General features: G+C 38.8%; 1 protein-coding gene and 1 long non-coding RNA gene across 8 annotated transcripts in view; one reads left to right on the forward strand and one right to left on the reverse strand.

Moving 5' to 3' along the window:
* The window catches only part of LOC106513568 (uncharacterized), a 201,579-nt gene that overhangs the window by 150,657 nt on the left and 36,288 nt on the right, over nt 1-14,634 (reverse strand). The window lies entirely within an intron of this gene.
* Nucleotides 5,531-14,634, forward strand: part of lrrtm4l1 (leucine rich repeat transmembrane neuronal 4 like 1) — a gene marked incomplete at its 5' end in the record, with an annotated part of 37,074 nt that continues 27,970 nt past the window's right edge. The window contains 1 exon segment of the mRNA XM_014002453.1: nt 5,531-7,233. Within this exon segment, the coding sequence (XP_013857907.1) occupies nt 5,531-7,167 (1,637 nt within the window).

A 14,634-nucleotide genomic window follows, 5' to 3' on the forward strand; every position in this document is an offset into this window, starting at 1 on the left:
GTGCATGGTTTAGACAAACTCCGCCCACACACCAACTATACCAATCACAATTAGGACAAACTACATCAACACACCAACCACACCAATCACAGGACAAACTCCGCCCACACACCAACTATACCAATCACAATTAGGACAAACTACATCAACACACCAACCACACCAATCACAGGACAAACTCCGCCCACACAGAGAAGAAACTCCCCGTCTTGCAGAGACTCCTACGTTCAACAATGATACAACGATCCAATTTGACTTTTCCTGAACTGATAACTCCACTGCTTCATAAATGCAGAACTGAATCATCAGAATTCTAAAAACAGATTGCTCAGTCAAGGAAAAGTGAGATTTTCAACTCATTCCATTCACTGTTGAGTTGTGTTTGACACAGCTACTTCAGGCTTGGCATGAAAATGTGGTTTTGAAATGGCGTACGCGAGGAAACCATGACTCTGTGAGGACTAATGATCTGTGCTGTTGATTTACAGTCCAATCCCACACAAGTGTCAAATATTGTGTGGGCGCTGTAACTCTGCATCACTTAAGCCATAAAACAAACATGGCTGAAGTGAAAACTTTCCTAATGATTGGATGACCTTGCTTTAACAGATGGATAAATGCCGTTACTTTTGTCTCTGTAACACAAACGTAATGAAAAGTAAAGCGATGCGTTAGGACAGTCATGCATTTTTCAGCGTGTTCGCTTTGCACTGTGTAGAATCTGAATCAAACAGAACTGTAAGGTGTGTGTGTGTGTGTGTGTGTGTGTGTGTGTGTGTGTGTGTGTGTGTGTGTGTGTGTGTGTGTGTGTGTGTGTGAATCTGAAGGTACACAATCAGGATCATGAAACCCCTGCTTGGCTGTAAAGTTGTCACATCAGATGAGTATTTGCTTTAAGATTAAGTTTGCTGTTGATCAGATGGAAGGTTTTGCTCCTAACATCTTTAATCAGTTTCAGATGTAGGCAAATATCTTTTGTTTCTGTGTACTCAAACAAATTCAAATTGCTCAGAATGTCAGCAGCACTGAGTAAATAGAACTTACTGAGCTGAACAGAGAAAAAAACTTGATGGTTGCATTTGTCAATTAAGGTTCTTAGATGTTAAATAGTTAAAGAGTAATGTAATTAAATGAGTTCTGGTCATTTATCAGCATGTAGAGCACTGGTTTAAATACATTCGAGACACAAATAATGCATTTTTAAGATTTTTTTATGATAAAATGTCTTATTTCTTCTCTTTCTGTAACTTTCAAGCCCAGTTTTGTAATTTTACCAGGTATTAAAATGCATTTCCATATGTTTTAACCTTAAAAACTTAATGCATTGTATTTACATGTTTAAAGGGAACTTCATCACACTAAGTGCACTTAGGCTTGATCTTTGTTTCTGGAAGGCTGAAAATGACAAAGATGCAAATGAGAGATTGTTGTGATAGCTGCTTTCAAGTGCAATATGTTGAAATGAAAGTAAATTGTCTCCTTGAACTTATAACATCCATTAGAAAACGTAAACCTTAGAAATGACCTGACAATAGAGAGCTCTGTATGTTTTGTCACTAAAGACATGAACAATTTAATGGAGTGTAGTTTTATAATTATGTATCACAAGCTGTCAGAGACACCAGGAACTGAAAGATGGAAGAAACGATATAAAAAATGGAGCCGTGCAAAACAAACGTGATAATTTTTCATAAATTGTCAGTGTTATTCTCTGAAAGTCCTATTTCCTGATAAGGTTATAGGCGGTATTTTTTCTAAAATGAAAATAGATTTAAGGCCTTAAGTATACATATTTTGTTCAATTAAACTCCAAGTATAAATCTTCACCACTTTGCTCTAATGATAAAGTGATCAGCATGGAGATGTTGGATTTTCAACTTCATCACTTTAAATTAATTGTGGGTGATTTCATTTTTTATCCTGTAACAAGTCAGTCAGAATGTTGGGGTGTATTCACACCTGACACATTTGGTCCACTTTTAACAGACCAAAAATTGATTCCCCTGTTGGTCCGGACCTTTTATGCAGGTAGGAATATGCTCACGTGAACTTGGTGTGAACCAAACAAGTGGACCGAGACCCATTTTTGAGATAATCTGTTTGCTTCCAAATAATTTCTGGTTGCGATTCGCTTCTGGTGTGAATACAGACTGGCTTCAAATTGATCCAACAAGTTGTATAAACAGCACCATCTTTATTTCCCGTCTGTGCTCTGTCCTGCCCCCTTCATTTCTATCCAGTGGGAGCAATGATCATCACCTCCGTGGCTTTTTTTTTATTTTATTTTTTTGTAAAATACAGTCTACTTGCAAAAAGCACAATGAATGCAAACCACACCAAAAATGAAGTCTGCTTTTGGTCCGGACCAAACAAGTGGACCAAGGACTTTCCTGGTCTGCATACACCCTAATTTTCATTTCAAATACACCACTGGAGCACCTTAAAGATATATCTTGTTATTGTCACTTTCTCTGAAACCAACAGAGTTTCCTTGGCTTTGTGTTTGGGCTCATTGTCTTGCTGAAATGTCCAGCCACATTTCATCTTCATCATCCTGGTAGATGGAAGCAGATTTTTATCAAGAATGTCTCTGTACATTTTTCCACTCATCCTTCCTTCAATTATTTKAAGTTTDCCAGTACCATAYGCTGAAAAACAGCCCCACACCATGATGTTCCCACCTCCAAACTTCACTGTTGGTATGGTGTTTTTGGGCTGATGTGCAGTGCCATTTGACCTCCAAACATGATGTGTATTCTGGCTTCCAAACAGTTCAATGTTGGTCTCATCTGACCAGACTATATTCTCCCAGTATTACACAGGCTTGTTTAAATGTTATTTAGCAAACTTTAAAGGAGCTTCAACATGCTGTTTCTTCAGCAGTGGAGTCTTGTGTGGTGAGCGTGCATACAGGCCATGGTGGTTCAGTGCATTAATTATTGTTTTCTTTGAAACAATCGTACCTGCTAATTCCAGGTCTTTCTGAAGCTCTCCACAAGTGGTCCTTGGCTCTTGGACAACTCTTCTGATAATTCTTTTCACTCCTCTGTCAGAAATCTTGTGAGGAGCACCTGGTCGTGGTCGTTTATGGCGTTTATTCATTTCTGGACGTTTATGGTTTGATTTCTTTGTACGTATGGATCACTTGGGTTGTTACCGACATCTGGTGAAAATTTCATGTCATTAGCACMTCTAGTAATATATTTACTGAGAAAAATGGTGACGTGTTCAATACTCATTTTACCCACTGTAAATTAGTTAAAAAATATACTAGTGTCTTGTGAATTTTAAACGACTGAAGCAACTTTCCACAAATTTAGTACATTAAGGTATTAGGTAAAATTCAACAAAAACAAAATACTTTCTAAAATTAGATAAAACTTTTGTTGTCTAGCGTTACTTTTTTTTTGATCGGTAAAGTAATGTTTAGATCGTACCAAGCTGCTATTAAGTTGCTAAATATTTGTTTTAGCACTTAGTAAACGTAGTACTTGGAATATAGGATGTGTAAACTGATTATGCATCTTGTAGTTTGTTCGTTTCAAAACGTTAACATGAAAAAAGATGAAAACAGTGATTTCTTGCTCCTGAGAAAAGGAAAGCTCTGAGTTCAACCGAGAATCAGCTGGTATCAGTCACTGCTGACATTTCCTAACCCCAACAGGGCCGTTTTCCAGGTGCTTTATGAATGAGTGTCAGATCATCTCATCCTCAAAATGAAACATTTTCTTGATGTTTCCTGCGGAAGATGCTTGTGAGGAAAATGACAGTCCGTGGCCTCTGCTGTGAAAAGCCTGTACTGTGGGGAGGTGGATGTCCCGGGGTCTCGGTGTACAACAACTCTGTGCAACAAAACTCACATCAAGCTTTTGAGACATCCTGTTTGAAGCTTCCTGACCTACAAAAACAGTAACTTACATAGATTTCTCAGTCCAGTGAAAATTTTTTATTTGATCCTAGAGTTCATCAACATGCTTTGTTTCAACAAGATTTAATCTAAACATAGCAAGTGTGATCCCAGAAGTCACATATTTTAATTACTCTACTTAAACAGATAGAGTTTTAAAAACCATATCTGTATTTTTAAGTGTGCAAACTAAAATCTGGTCTGCTCTGTGTTATTGTGTCTCCATGTTTTGGAGAAAACAGAATTTAAAAAGCCAGAAACTCAATCTTGTAAAAAAACACCGAGTTTAATGACTCTGAAAGTAGATAAATGAGCAAATCACAGACTTGTCACATGTTTGACACAGTGAGCAATGCTTTAGAGAATAAATTTCAACTCTTCATTCATTGCTTTATGCCAGCATACAAACATATTTTTGGTTATTTATGCAAGTCGCTGTAAATTCTTGTCTCCATCTGCACTAATTGCACTGTGGCAACATTGCAACACCGTTCTCATCTCTGTTAGAGAAACTGTGGATACAGTGTCATAACAGTGTGAAGTTTGTGCTGTCTGCATGAAAAAAAAACAACACAAATCAAAATGAAGCAAGCTAAAAATGAAAATCTAACAAATTACTGCCATTTAGAATCACTAGCATACGTTCTAGAGGAGGATTTATTCATAAAAAGAACATTTTGGGAAAACCAATCTCATAAATTCCTCCTGCATGTCTTATAAAAACCAAATTTGGTGAAGCATTAAAGATTAAAAGCTTCGGAGAAATTAAAAATATGCTACTGCTATCATTCTTTTTGCTACTAAAGTAATTTACAAAAAAATAGGTGAATAAATAAGACTACAACCCCAATTTCTTTGAAGTTTGGACTTTGTGTGAAATAAAAACAGAAAACAACGGGCCTCATTCAAGAACATGTTCATATTCTTATCCTAAATTTCTCTTACTTTTGTTCATACGAAGGGTTCATACAGACATGCCACGTCAGATTCAACAAACTATCTTCAGGAAAAGTGTGTAAATGAGGAGCCTAAACTGATGAATGCGTCTCCAGCTGCTCGTGCACGAGGAGAGGAGATTTAGCATAATTACYACCCCAAAARACACCATAAAAGGATATACGTTTGCTGCCCCAKATACCAGGAAATGTCCATTCATAAATGACATCGCAAAGTGAAAAAGAAGAACTTTACAAGTTCGGAGGTTGAAGTCCTGCTGTCAGAGATCCAGAAAAGAAAAGTCATTTTTAGCAGCATCAGCTGTGAAATTAAAGGAGCTGCTTAAGCAGTGTAATAAAATGACGACTGCTGCTGTTATGTCGTGTCTCCGGTGGGTCGTGTACAGTCACAGAAATAAAAATCTAAATCATATCCATCTCCCTAGTCCTGCTCCAGTTTGGTCAAATATTTTTTTTTTAATTTAAGTGTAAACAACTGCGTTGCATAGTTTTCATTTATTCATTGTATTTTATTTTAACCCCTAACACATTTAACATTTAACCTTCACTTTGAACAGTCTTGACTTTGCCATTTTAAAATCGGACTTCATGATTGGGAGTTGGGATTCTTTGACACATAAAAGTATGTAATTTTGTTGATCTCTCTCTCTCATTTGTTTTCTTTCAGGTCCTTTGATCGGTGATGGACGGATGATGCACTTCCTTCTACCTTTGCTCCTCCTCTTGCGAGCTCCCCTGTTGTTCAGTTTTGGTGAGCGCACCTGCCCCAACAACTGTCGCTGCGAGGGAAAAACTGTTCATTGTGACTCATCTGGATTTCTAGATGTCCCAGAAAACATCTCAGTGGGCTGCCAGGGCCTGTCACTGCGCTACAATGAACTGCACACCCTGCTACCTTATCAGTTTGCTCACCTCAGCCAGCTTCTCTGGATATACTTGGACCATAATCAGATATCAGCTGTCGACAGTCGAGCATTTCAGGGAGTTCGCAGGCTAAAAGAGCTAATACTCAGCTCCAACAGGATTACATCTCTGCATAATTCAACATTCCACGGCATTCCCAATCTTCGCAGTCTGGACTTGTCGTACAATAAACTGGAAATTTTACAGCCAGGTCAATTCCATGGCTTACGGAAATTACAGAATCTTCACCTACGCTCCAATGGACTTTCCAACATTCCAATTAGAGCGTTTTTAGAGTGCCGAAGTTTGGAATTTCTGGATTTGGGGTACAATCGAATCAAAGCTCTCACCCGTACCACCTTTTTGGGGTTACAGAAGCTGATGGAGTTGCATTTGGAGCACAACCAGTTCTCGAGAATCAACTTTTTTCTCTTTCCACGCTTGGCCAATCTGAGATCACTCTACCTGCAGTGGAATCGCATTAGAGTGGTCAACCAGGGTCTTCCCTGGACCTGGTACACACTTCAAAAACTGGATCTGTCTGGAAATGAAATCCAAACGCTAGACCCGGCTGTGTTTCACTGTTTGCCCAACCTTCAAGTTTTAAACCTGGAGTCCAACAAGTTGTCCAACGTGTCTCAGGAGGCTGTGTCAGCATGGATCTCCCTCACCTCCATCAGCCTCGCTGGAAACATGTGGGATTGTGGAACGGGGATTTGCCCACTCGTCGCTTGGTTGAGAAACTTCCGGGGAACCAAGGACACCACTATGATTTGCAGCAGCCCAAAGCATCTCCAGGGAGAAAAGATTATGGAAGCCACGAGGAACCATGGGATTTGTGAGGAAAATGATTACTTTATGACAGAAACGTCGTCTCCAATGTCAGAGCTGATTTCTGAAGCCACTGCTGAACCAACCTATGCTCCGACTAGTGGCTCTCCGACTTCTCTACCACCTAGTACCTTCGGCCCTATCCCACCGTTCAGACTTCGACCTATTCCACATCCCACTTTTCCAGGGCATATGAGCAAAGACCCTAGGAACACAGTGGTCCGCACTCGGCCCACTCACGCATCGCCCCCAGTGATGGAGCACATGACTCTGCACAAAGTAGTAGTGGGCAGCGTGGCACTTTTCTTCACCATGTCGCTAATCTTGACAATTATTTATGTGCTGTGGCGGCGTTACCCAGGCGCTACCAGGTTGCTGCAGCAGCGATCCATGGTTGGGCGTAGGCGTCGCAAAAAGAGCCCAGAGCCAGAGCAAAACCTCAGCTCCCAACTCCAAGAGTATTACATGAGCTACAACCCTGCTGCCACSCCGGAGGCACTGGAGGTGCTGGGCAATGGCACCGGCTCCTGCACTTGCACAATTTCTGGCTCCAGGGAGTGTGAGGTATGACCCATCGCATCAGCCTAAAAATAAAAAATATAAACTCTAAATCAAAACACAAGGCTCAACAGAGAGGTAAATACTTTATCAAATTTGCTCTGTAAACGGACACTATTCACTCTAACACCCTCRATCTTTTTTTTTTTACACCATGACCTCTGATATTAGATGTCTCCAATTATTCCTCTTAAAGCTGTTGAACTGCACTGCCAAGTGTGAAGCAAAATGTTTTATTTTTCTTTTTGTGGAGAAGAAAACAAACCAGATAAAGTGCCTGTAACGTGCATATCCTTCAAATACAAAAAGTCAAAGAAAACGTCTTAATTAAGAAACTTGGCATAATACACAAAATTACCCATTCTGTCACACAGCTGRCATATTTACTTTTGAACTTGGCTCAGCCAAAGTGAAACAGGAAGTGATTTCAAAAGAGAACACTTTAAGAAAAAGAACTCCCTGGTCTCTCTTTATTGAAACAATAATTGAACTTTGACTTCATCCCTCTCTGATAGTGACTCAAACTAATCTAAGCAGATTATTTTCTACAGTCTTGGGTTGTCAGCTGTTGTAGCAATGCTCTGTTCACATGCAGACATTCCCCTTTGACATCACTTCCTGTTATTTCACATGCAAATATCTCAACTGTTTATCTCAGCAGTGTAAAATTTGTCTTGCAATGTTATTAAGGTTATCTTTCCAAAAATGCATTCCTATTTATTACAAAAATTGGATGTCGTGGGCACTTTAACCCAGAATATATGCTGTGTGAAGTTAGGGGTGTGCCATTTATTTGCATACAATCATCCAAGTTCTAGAACTGTATTTTTTTTATTTCATACAATAAATGAACCTTAAAATATCATGAATAATTGGACACATCTAAATAATTTGTAGTCTTCACTTCCCCACCCCGTCATGTTCCTTCTTTTTGGTTTATGTGCAGTATGTTTTAGTTTATTTGGAACACCTTCCTACAAACTCAAGTCTTTGGGAATAAGTGTTTTCTGTTACTAACTCAAAGTTTCCAAACGTATAAAAAGTTAGTTGAAAACCCTTTGGGGCAAAAGTAGCATCTTGCTCRGCGTGGATTAGGTTTGCGGTTTGCGTGGTTTTCCTTTTTCTGGGCTGCAGCTGCCTTTCAGAGTTAAACCAAGGCCGACGGGTTCAACTCCGTGTCAGACCTCATCACTTGGGAGAATTATAGTCAAATCTGTGCAGAGAAAATACAATYTCCTCAAAAGATGTTTTTTTTTAAAAAGTGGGCATTGGATTAAAAAACATTTTTGTAAAACTCAGGCACAACAGTTAAACTCAGCTTTGTAATTTTGTTAACCCTGAAATCTGTAGACGTGACAAAAGGCTTGAAAAACAATCCGAATAAGTGACGGCAGAAAAACAAGTGCACGAAACAATTAAGCACTTAGCATCTACTTGTCCTCCATTACAAGGATTTAAACGCTTTGCACACCATGTCAGTTCTGAGTTTGTATAAAAATGGCAAAAGAAAAGAAACTGATTGACTATGAAGGAYGGCTCGTTGTTGGGACACGGGTGGCAGGAGCTCTACTCACCAAGACTGATAAACGTGACACGTCTTTTAAACAAAGTGGGCTGGAAATTACAGTTTCAGCGCCTACTGTTGCTGACTGCTGTGAAATATGTTGTAAAGCACRAATACACATTTAAAACCCACACCTTTCAACACCCTGTGGGAAGGTGCTGCGCCACCAGAGTGGAAGTGAAAGTCCATTGAGAATGAGAGTGCATGCAACAGAAAAGTCAGCACAAGGGAGAGGGCAGACAGTTGAGCACCTTTGAATTTATTTTTTGTAAGCTTTATTCTGTTTTCAAAGCCCTTCTTTACCCATGATCCCCATTCTTTTGTGTCTAGAAAAGAGAGAAACAGCAAGTCTTCCTCAGATGACGGGAAAGGGTGCAGGACACGCTCACACTGTGTCCACAAGGACAGTCAGCTGACACTCTCATAGGAAGGGATAWTACAGTGGGGCTGCAGTACATAAACTGTTCATTACAAAGATGAATGAACTTTTGAAAGCTCAGTGGTGCATAAGGACAAGATAAATCACCTGTCACCATATTCCTGACATATGGGCAAGTACACAGGAGCCCTGAAATCTTGACACCTACAGTGAGGGGATGTGGTGTAGAGTGGAGCTTTTTCACACAGTCAAACTCCATACTGGTAGAGGGAGTCACCATAAATCCATACAAAACTCCCATTTATCACCTTTATGTTGGGATTTATATTGATGGAAGTGTTCTYTCTCAGGATGACAATACAACCATTCATGGGTCTCAAGGGGTCACCCAATGGTTTGATGAGTATGAACCACTCATACGCTCCGTCCTTCGAAATGCCCTTTCATTTGTAACAATCATTCAAGCTACAAATAAAATAAATATCTTTAAAGTGTTGGTCTGTCTAGCCACAGACAAGGTGGGGGGAAAGCTGGGAGTACAGTTCATCAGGTCTTTATAGTGTCTGGTTATTAATAAAATTAAGGGTGCACAATAATTATTGGCCTGATGTCAGGGAATTATGTCATATTTATCGGTCTGATTTCACAACAAACAGAACCAATAAGATATGTACATATTTGCCGGTGCGGCAGTGAGTGTGCTTATTTATTTTATCCTTTTTGGTCAAGCCACTCACTATCTTGCGCAATGCTCAMGTGGCTTCGGAGAAAACAACTATCTCACTGGAAAAATCATTGGAATATTCCACGCTGGAAAACAATCAGTCGTTTTAATAATTATTGATATAATTTTACCAATTAACCATGTACAGTATGTTACACACAAACTTCAGAATTATATGTCTAAAAATGTCATAACAACTACTCCCAAATTGGGAACATGTAATGTCTGTTGAACGCAGCACAGAGTCCGTGCTGCTGAAATTGCTAACAACAAGGTAGTGTTCCAGAACTCGTCGGGACTTAAATCCATTTTTGAGGCCTTTGACAAATCCAAAAAAAAATGCCAGAGAGGATGCAGATCTCACGCAATTTAATGATGGAAAAGTCGACAACCAGCCGTTTGCCCTTCGCCGAAGACTGAGGCTTTTATCACCTTGTTAGTCATGGTTTACCATGTCGAGCTGCTGCTGCTGCTCTGCGTCTTCCAGCTAAYGCATTCACACTTTGACAGGTTGTCATTTGTGCATTATTTTTGTTTTTACATCTCAGAAGCACTGTTTCAGACTAAAAAAATAGTTTACATTATATATTAAGTTAATAATAATAAAAAACAAACTTTGAATCTAACTTGTTAGTGCATTATCTGTTTTGAACGAATGGAATGCATATTTTCTCTTTGTGCGTATTTGTTTTAAAGGTCTTTTTTATTATTAAAGTCTTATTTAAATAGATGTTAATTTGAGAAATTGTTTTGTTTGATATATTTTAGGAAATGTTTGCATGTTAAGAGTTTATTTTAAATAATAGAATTTACAGTCATTTGGTTTTGGTCTTATGTCATGATCTTCCACTTTTCTCACTATCTTTTTACCTCCTGGCATGTTATCTGTTATTATCAGTTATCGGCCATTAGGAGAAAGTTATCGGTAGTGGTTCTTTAAAAAAATTTACTGTGCATCCCTGAATAAAATCTCTCATTCTGGTTGGATTTTATTGAAACCTGCAGGAAATACTCATGGGAAATCCAATACCCTTTGGAGCTAACCCAAATTTAAGATGGCTGCCACAGTAACTGACCTTCAAACACACACATACACAAAAGCACACCAACTCAACCACTGACATTTAAATTTGATGGTAGTAGATGAGAGTCACAACCAAGGCTTACTGCAAGGGCAAATACCTCAAGTTCTTACAGGAGTTAATGCTACGTTATAAGAATTTACCTAAAGAACTGTTCCTAATTAGCATAAAATGATCTTTATTCAAAACTTCACATAAAATGTAACAAGCGATACTTAAGAAAATTGTTGACCTCAAAATTCTTTTTTCCGTGAGACTTTACAAAAAATGAAAGATTTCTTTTGACAGACAGGTTTAAAATAAACCTGTAATCTGCYGTTGTCCACATTCTGTAGTTTGAACATGTAAAATAAGCTCAGGGACAAATGGTCTCACTGCACAGCCTATATTTTTCCCAGGGAAGCTGTAAAATAGCAAACTGACTCATCATCATAACTGTCCCCTGCGTTCAGAGGATAAAACATGGAGGAGATATAATTCAGTTAGTTTACTCCGATGATGATGATAATGATGCACCTCTGCCTTCACAACCTACAGTGAGAGCATTGTTACAAAGAGGACTATGAATATATCTCATGGCACAGACAGCTTTTTGTAATGAAACCTTCAATTTGGGCTTTTTGTCTCCRTGTAAAAGGATTTCATGAGGTAGCAGCTAATCAAGCAGTTAGTGACTAGATCTACCAGGTGCTGTTTGAGAGGAGGAGTACTTTATAAGTCATCGCCCGGTGGTGGCTACAGGGCAAGAACAATGTTTGGTCTGAAAATCAATTAAGGTGTGAATCGACCAGACGCTTTGAGCTTTTGTTCAAGAAAAGCGCCACAGTTTCAAAAACCTCTTTGTTATAGTACATTTGACAACCGTTGATTTGCTCTTTAAAAACGATGCTTGACTAAAGAAGAAGAAAATCTGTTTGTGCTATGAAATGAGCAACAGAACAGGAATGTGTCATCTTAAAAATTAAAAAGTAATTAAACACTGAATGCTAAATTAAAAACATCTGGAGATGCTGCACAGATTCTAGATTAGTGTAGACAGGGGGTCATATTAGCAGCTTGATTTTATTCATGTGGTTTCCATTCATATTTAACTGATGGACCACCAACAGCTTTAAAAAGTTAACTACAAGATGAAAACTAGCTTTGTGGGTTTCGTTTGGATGCACCAGAACGTGCATGTTGTTAGTAGGGCTGCAGGATACCAGGAAAACCTGTGATGTGTGATAAAGATGACTTGTGATAAATAAACGACTTAAATATGTGGTGTCATTTACTTTCCAAAAGTAAAGTTTTACTTTAAAAAGTGCAACTAGACAAAGCTGCTGTGTTAGCAGTGAAACAAAAAGGCATTTAATACATTATTTTTAATGACTTTTACCACATAAAACGTTTTCTAATGGTCTAAAAATGACCCTTACTGTCAGATTTTTTTAAATACATAATCAAAATATCTGAAAATAATTTGAAGAATTTGAAATAAAAGTTAAACTTAAATCCAACTGCAAAGTCATTGCAGTTCCAACATTTTCTCCACTCACTAAGCATTTATGATTTGATGTGGTATCTCTGTTTAGGGTTAAAGTTAGACTGATGAAGCTCCCTCAGCTCTGTAATAATGGCCGTCACGTCCTCAGCCGATTGACGTGCAACTGCCTCCGTTATTTCTTTGTACCACTTTTGATTTTCTCAAAAGGAGTTCCACTTGCTAGATTCTGATATATGAATGTCTGCTGGACTGTTGTGTCCTGACTTGTCCTAATATTGCAGCTTTTTTTTTGAACTCTTCACACAGGTCTTTATGGTTGTATTGAAGGTGACAGATTAGTCATGTTTCCTTGTAGTTGCCACTGTTTGACATGTCAGAGTACTTGTGTTTGTAGAACTAAGTCGTTCTTGAAACCTGAATTTCTCAACATAGACRTGCTGTTTTTATTTTTAACTTTGCGTTTTTTTATCCAAAGGTTTTCCTCACTTATCTTGCTCTCAGACTTTCTGAATCTCAATTGCCATCCAAGTCTACGTAGGGGGCAGGTATCTAATGTATCTGATAGGCCAAATACACCAAGCTTCTGTGTGATTGACAAGACACAAATGCAAACATTTGAGCCAAACATTTATTGCAGTTGACAGTTTTTTTGTGATATATCCGTTGCACAGACTGTTATCACAATGATGATCCATTTTCGGTATACTGCAGCCCTAATTGTTTGCATCACAAAAATGGCTACAACTCAGTCATTTCTTAAGATAAGGTCTTGGGCTCAAACTCTGGCATGGAAGGTGGRCGATATACTGTAAATGTCTTCAAGGATTGCTCGGCCTCAGAGATGTGATATTTCAGTAGCAATCAGAGGATTGCCTCTCTCTACCTAATCACAACCCAAGTCTCATCTGAAAACATCCTCGTCTTTTTAACACCACGATGGGTCTTGCAGTCATCGATTCAAAAGCGTTCCACACCGCTGCTTATTTCAAGCGTTAAATAATTGAGAAGCTGACGCCAGCCTTGTTTAGTTTGATGAAAGTGCCATTTTGCTGGTCCACACAGCTGGCAGTGTGGCTTTTTTATTATGGCTCAGTGCAGCACCATCAATCCCTGCGGACGGCAATGTGGAGGAACAAAAGGCAGCGGAACACATTTTCCCCGCTGTGGCAGGATTTTCTGTGAGGTATTGAAGAGACCCACACAGAATGGTTCCTGCACACAGCGAGGAACTGTTCACTGTTCACTTTTACTGCAGCCCGCAAGATTTAAGACAAGAAACTCCAAACTTGAAAACTTCTCGCAGACCCAAATGTGTGCAACTGTGCCAAGAGATTGCTGACACGTCCAGAATGCTTATGCTAATGCCACAGTTCGATCATGCTACACATGGTGATGATGGCTGCGTGAGACTGGTGGCGGGCTAAATGAGAACAAATCCGAGGCAGACATGTTTCAATTAGCCAATTAAAACAGAAGCATATTGCAAACCAAATGTGCAGAGCACGCTCAAATGGCTTCTCGCAGGGAAAACATCAATTGTTTTTATATCGTCTGTAATTTCAAAGCTATTTTAATTGTAATCCATATAATTAGCTCAGTCTTTATGGGCTGGGTAATGTGTAGAAACTAAATTTACATTTAATGATTACTTTGAGAGTTTTATTAAAATGGATTGTGTTATTGTGTATTTTCCTGGCACGTAGTTCAATTCTATACAACAATCAGGTAACTATGTATGCTCTGTTCAATTGTTATAAAAACGCCGAATATATGAAAAATAAATAAGAACCTCCTACCATTTCAGACACTCCCACCTCAGCATATCAAAATAAACAAATAAATAAATAAAATATAAAGTTTTGAACAGTTACAAAAATATAATAGGAACCTCCTACCATTTCCAACACTCCCACTTCAGCATGTCTTCACAACAATGCTTCAGAGAGGTGTACTCTGTGGGGCGGGAGCTTGGTTGCAAACTGAGCTCCAGGGAGGAGCTTTTGGTAAATGGGCAGAGCTTTGTATTAACAAGCATGAAGGCAGCTTCATAGGAGATTCAATAGTTTCTCAAACATACATAAATGAGTGAAAGCAACACTCTGGGTATGTTTTTGATGAGGGAATAACATTATAAGACGGTATTTTAAAAAATGATGATTTTGCATAATGTCTCCCCTTTAAAATCCAGCTACTTGTTTATGATATTTTGCTAACAAGTAATAGCATCCACACCTGCCTATCATG

The sequence above is a fragment of the Austrofundulus limnaeus genome, unplaced genomic scaffold, assembly GCF_001266775.1.
Source record: "Austrofundulus limnaeus strain Quisiro unplaced genomic scaffold, Austrofundulus_limnaeus-1.0 Scaffold13, whole genome shotgun sequence".
Taxonomy (NCBI): domain Eukaryota; kingdom Metazoa; phylum Chordata; class Actinopteri; order Cyprinodontiformes; family Rivulidae; genus Austrofundulus; species Austrofundulus limnaeus.